Raw genomic sequence first — 5867 nt, 5'->3', positions numbered from 1 at the left:
AATTTAAGACTAAGGAGCTTTTTTTATTTTTATAATAGTCGTGTCCGGGTCAGCTTGCACGCAATTTCGACAGAGTATGTGTTAGCTACCATCATCAAAGGTACCAGGTAACTATATGTTACAACCCATATCCACACGCGCTAGTTCATGCCATATATTAGTTAACATAAATCCAAGAAGGAATTATCTTTGAGATGATAAGAAGTTAATCCTATTGGTCTTAAGTGATACAAGGGTGTATAAGGGTGATTAACAAGTATTAGAAGTTAAACGAATCAAGGATGTTGTAACTCGTATTTTCAGGTAAACCTAGAGGTTCTTAATACACTCAAGAGGTCATGTATTAAGGTATTTGAATCATATAATATCTGTATCATAAGTCTTGAAATCAAACGAGTTATGAAACAAAAGCCGACAAACGTTGTCGCAACTTAGGTTCATAATTTAACTTAAACATTAGGTCAAATGTTTCTAAGCTTTTCTCCTAATTTACAAGGAATTACGGGGTGATATATCCACCAAATTAAAGATCTATGAGTCTAGTTTCCAACGCATTAAACCGTTTGTCAATACAATCTCGGAGTATAGACATATTCATATTTTTGCAAGCCTGCGCAGATTGGTAGATGACAAGTAGGTGCATCACCTGCTTGCCAAAATGATAGGACAAAATTAAAAGACCTAAGTCGGCCAAGAGAGGACTTTTAAGGGGTTATGAACTCAGTTATTTCATCCATATTTCAGACCCTCAAAACCAAAGTTAACCCCTGCAACTCCTCCCCAAAAATCCCACACAAACCCTAATCGATTTTCCCTCTCTTTCAAGTTCTATTTGAAGGTAAAACCTAGAGTTTGAAGAACCAAAGGAAGTGCTGAGTTATCCAACAAGTAAGGTAAGTTACTGTCATCTTTCATACATTTTTCTCTGCTGTGAATTCATGGTAATACGTTCTATACATGTAAGAACTCACGGGACTGTGATCGGAAGCCGTGAGTTCGAGTTATTCACTTGTAGCAAACTATTTTGTGGACTATTTTGTGTTGCTGTTGGGCTGCGTGTTTTACTACTGTTTTGTGGAGTTTTGGAGGTGGAAGGGTGTGGAGAAATACCATATATATGTAGGGTTGTGGGCTGATAGTTATTCGTAATATTTCCAGGTCATTTGACACGACTACGGTGGCCGTCGCATGTATGATGTAATTAGGTTGTGCGTGGACTGTTTTGGGAGGCTCAATATGTTTATTATTGATGTTGTTTGGGCTGTTTGGTGATTTGTTTGAATGGTGTGAAGTCATATATATAGGGGAGGTGTTGTCCGTTTCAACGTAAAATAGGTTGTGGTCGATACATAATAGTTATGACGCTTAAATGATAATGATAGTATCGTTTCTCTTATTGTAGACTAAGGAGTTGTGACAATTGCATAGCTTGCGATTGGGGCAGTATATACAAGGTATGTGAGGATGTCCCTTTCCTTCTTTTGCACGACTCCGATTGTACATAATGTAATGAACGAGCTTCCAAAGATACTCTACTCTTAGAAGCTAGCAGTACTTACATTGCTTTCCCTCTTATGGAACGATTGATGTTAATGTTGCTTCTCTTATTCTTATGTTATCAATGTTGTTGGTACTTCCTGATTCTTATAAGGTTCATAGTGAAGAGTTAGTCCTAATAACGTGTACAGAGGATACCGACCTTACGTCACTCCGAAAGGTTTAGAATGTGATTCCATGAGTCGAGCATGCATTATATATATGTATCTATTTTACTCTACCGAGCCGCGCTATAGTCGGTCGGGTACGACACCTATTGTGCAACCACTGATCAATTGGGTTTTACCGAGCTCTACGTGGTCGGGTACGATTCTACCGAGCCTTATGATGGCCGGGTACTTTTTTTACCGAGCCTATTATGGCTGGGTACGATATGATGATGATGATGCCCACAGAGGCGTATGTTTTAAAAGTTTATGTATACATACATATGTATCATGCATTTCATGTCAGTAGCCCTTAGAGGTACTCAGATGTTCCAGGTTGTATATTCTCTATCCCTGCTTACATTACTGTTCGTATTTATGGTTCTCTGCCTTACATACTCAGTACTTTATTCGTACTAACGTCCTTTTGTTTGTGGACGCTGCATGTCGTGCTGCAGGCCCTGATAGACAGGCAAGTGTAGCTCCCCCACCACAGTAGGTTGTCCAGTTCAGCAGTGATTGGCGAGATCCCTTCTCCGGACTTGCCGTGGTCTTGGTATGCATTTTTGTTATAGACATTATGGGTATGTCGGGGCTCTGTTCCGGCTATGTTGCATCACTTATGTTCATTTAGAGGCTCATAGACAGGTGTCGACTCATGTATAGTTTGGTATGCCTTGTCGGCTGGCTTTTGTTGTATAGTCTTTCATGGTAGTGTGGTAGCTCGTACCTTATATGTAGTTTCTTGATTGTCTGGTCATCCCCTGTTATGTATGTTCATGACATCATATTTTATTGTTGGTTGTCCATGATCCAGGTCTACCATTTATATTGATCTCGTCAACCCTAAAAGATAATAAAAAAAGGTTAGATAAAATGTACGTTGGTGCTCGGCAAGTATGGTCGGGTGCTAGTCATGGCCCTCCAGTTTGGGTCGTGACACTATATCCATCAAAACTTGGACAAATATAAAAAAAATTACCTAGTATTTTTGCCACTAGATTTGAACATGAGACTTTATAATTATTGTCTCACTTTATTGACCACTAGGTGGTACTCTTGAATGCAAATCACAGAGGGGGGTTATTGGCGTTATATAATTTCTAAAATCAGCGTAAGAATGGATATCCATTCCTTCACATTGTGAGCTATGAACTAAACAAGCTTCCCAAAAGTTTCAAAAGTGTGATCAAGACTTGTTCAGGCTGTTGCATAATTAGATTGTGACAATGTTGTTTCCTTTAATGTATGTGTCTCTTCTTAAAAAAACTCGACGAATCTGTCTAATCAAAGGAAGTTAACAAATTCTTCCTCATCCTTTAAACCTTGAGTTTCCACTTGGAGATAAGTAACCCATCATAGCCACATTCGTTGTTTTATTCTTGCACATATTCCATATCTTGATTCTCAACCTTCTCTTCCAATTGCTCAGTTTCCCAGTTTCCTGTCCCTCACTTTCTTTGAACTTGGAATGTCTAGTACTCTAGTTGCTATTCTATGGTGATTCTTCACTTGAGTATCAACTTCTGCCTCCTCCTGAAGCTGCATATGCTCAAATTTCTCTCTTCCTGTCTTTCTAGTGGCTCAATATCATGAATTTGACTTTGACAGCGTAATATAAGTTTAACTTTCCACTATCAGTCTATTTTAACTTGTAATAGGTAACCTATTTTATTTTTCAAGTTACTCAACTTTGATTACGTGCTTGGAAAGGTCCTAAAGTGAAGGACGGCATAAACGAAATCAATGTGTTCCAATTTCTGTCATATATAAATTCTTTTAAACTGTAAGTGCAAAGAAATTAAACTCCAAAGTTTTTGATATTTCACAAATACGGACAAGAGTAAAAAAGCTCAGTTAATTCCTCAGCCACAAAGAAAGACAAGGTGGTGAGGCGCCCCCTCCTCTAAACAACTCAAGTTAGACACAAACATCTTTCGATTCCCATGGCCTCAGCGACATCTCCACCAGCTCCATTCACCTTCCTTTCCAGCAACCAAAGCACTGAGCACAGAACATATGGCCGATGGTTGACAACAAAGCAGAGAAGCCAACATGGCAGTTTCCAAGTTTGTGCAACCCAAGAAGGCCCCAGTAAGCGACAACGTGCTCCTCCTGGTGTTGATACAAGAATTCACTGGGAGAATGAAGATGAAGGCTGGGTAGGAGGAAGTAAATCACAGTCAGCACAAGAACGAATCAAAGCAGACGAAAAGAATCTCCTTGATGAAAAATTCTCTGACCTGCTCAACAGTTCAGCTGATTCTCACTACCAGTTAATCTTCATTTTCTATCTCCAGAAAGTTTGCTATTATCTTATCTCTAAATGTGTGGCTCACAGTTCAAAGGAGAGAGTTTCCATTTGTTGCTTCTACTTCCCTTAATTTAAGGATAAGAAAAGGATATACATAAATATAATTGCCTGTTCTGAGAAAATGCACACATGATATATCAGAAGGGATAAAGTTCAATCAGAAAATTCTAATTCCAATGTTTCAGAATCTTTCCATAGCACGGGGAAAATCTAATGATCATTCTAAGTTTGTGAATTCAGGTTCTTGGGAGTATCTGCAACTGCTGATCTGGAGGAAATTAAAGCTGCATATAGGAGGCTATCAAAGGAGTATCATCCAGATACGACTAACCTTCCCATAAGAGCAGCATCAGAGAAATTCATGAAACTAAAAGAAATTTATGATGTCCTGAGTGATGAGGAACAACGTCGATTCTATGACTGGACACTAGCTCAGGAGGTAGCAAGCCGAGAAGCTGAGAAAATGAGAATAAAGCTGCAAGATCCGCGCATGCTAGAAATAGAAAACTGGGAATCCGTTCCAGATATGGTGGACAGACTTGGTGGAAGGAACATGGAGCTGAGTGATCAAGCAAAATCTGCCCTCACATTTGATATCTTGATCATTATCTTTTCATTTTGTTGCATTATATATGCAATATTCTTCAAGGAACAATATTAACAGAAACAACCATCCATACAATTGCTCAATGTATGATACATGATACTATCAAAGACAACAGCATTCTATACTGTCTACACACTTCATGACTTTCTTCGAATAAGTATTGTACAAAGATGTTAAGAAACTGTGAATTGATGAATAGTCGAAACATGTATTGAGTAAAATATTTGCACTCAAATGTCTGATTGAGCTTAAGGTTACCATAGTGATTTTAAAAGAGAATGGCAACAAAAATAAACCATTTCATATGGCAATGGATTGGGTCGGGAAACAAAACAATTGGAGCTTTAGTCATGAACATAGCTAAATTATATTTCTATTGAGCTTATAAATGTACATTATTTGCTCTTCATTAGATTATTGATAGAAAGGAAGCAACAATACTCTCATATATCGATAAAATCTTTCATGACGGGGCTATGTTTCTCAATGTTGGCCTGCCTTCGCCAGTTACCCACAGCCCGCTTAACAGTATCATGGGCCTTCTGTATTTCATCCGAAGAAAATTTGTGTTCCACAATGCCCAGTGGACCAGGTTGTAGTACCTTAACTACAGTTTCCACATCCAGCTCCAGTTGCCTGTTAAAACAAGCACCAAAATATGAACGGCTCACAGAAACTCATTGTCAACAATATGAACTCATGTGTCTCATTCTCATCTATAAAAGCAAATTATGACAATCCAACTGAAGAGTACTTTAAAGCTCAGTTTGCATTTAAATACCTACTCTTTAATCAATAAACTAATACTAAGAACCGAAGAAACTCCAAAGTTCATGCTAAATAAAAACAAGAGTTTATTGTTTCCTGCTAAGCCAATATGTAATTCTCAAAAGCTTGACAAGTTCTAAAATTCCATTTGCTCTTCCAATATCAAATGAATTACAATCCTACCAGAGAAGTTGACGCTTCCTTTCAACCAAAAAGGAAAAAGATACTAGTGGTATGTAAAATAAAATCCCGTCGACAAGGTTTGGTTGCTGTAAGATACAAATCCAACATTTTGACCATTTACAAGGCACTGTGTTAGAGAACTTGCTCAAAAAATGTGCAATCTTTGTTGATTAGTGGCTTAAACATTATCATCTACCAAACAATGATTTAAAAGACGCGGCAGGGGCTCAAATTCAAAGTCCACAAATATAAGGATCAAGATCCAAAATCGGATAAAGTTGGTCACCAGCTA

At 38.1% G+C, this 5867-nt stretch overlaps 1 protein-coding gene across 1 annotated transcript; it reads left to right on the top strand.

Moving 5' to 3' along the window:
- The first annotated feature begins 3649 nt into the window (after positions 1 to 3649).
- On the top strand, positions 3650 to 4748 carry LOC104240069 (NAD(P)H-quinone oxidoreductase subunit T, chloroplastic). The gene is made up of 2 exons (XM_009794854.2): positions 3650 to 3978; positions 4258 to 4748. The coding sequence occupies exons 1-2, from the start codon at positions 3650 to 3652 to the stop codon at positions 4676 to 4678; spliced, it is 750 nt and encodes a 249-aa protein (XP_009793156.1). The 3' UTR covers positions 4679 to 4748.
- Positions 4749 to 5867: the final 1119 nt, after the last annotated feature.

The sequence above is a fragment of the Nicotiana sylvestris genome, chromosome 9 (genome assembly GCF_000393655.2).
Source record: "Nicotiana sylvestris chromosome 9, ASM39365v2, whole genome shotgun sequence".
In the NCBI taxonomy this organism is placed as follows: Eukaryota; Viridiplantae; Streptophyta; class Magnoliopsida; order Solanales; family Solanaceae; genus Nicotiana; species Nicotiana sylvestris.
This window is presented reverse-complemented; position numbering and strand designations above follow the sequence as displayed.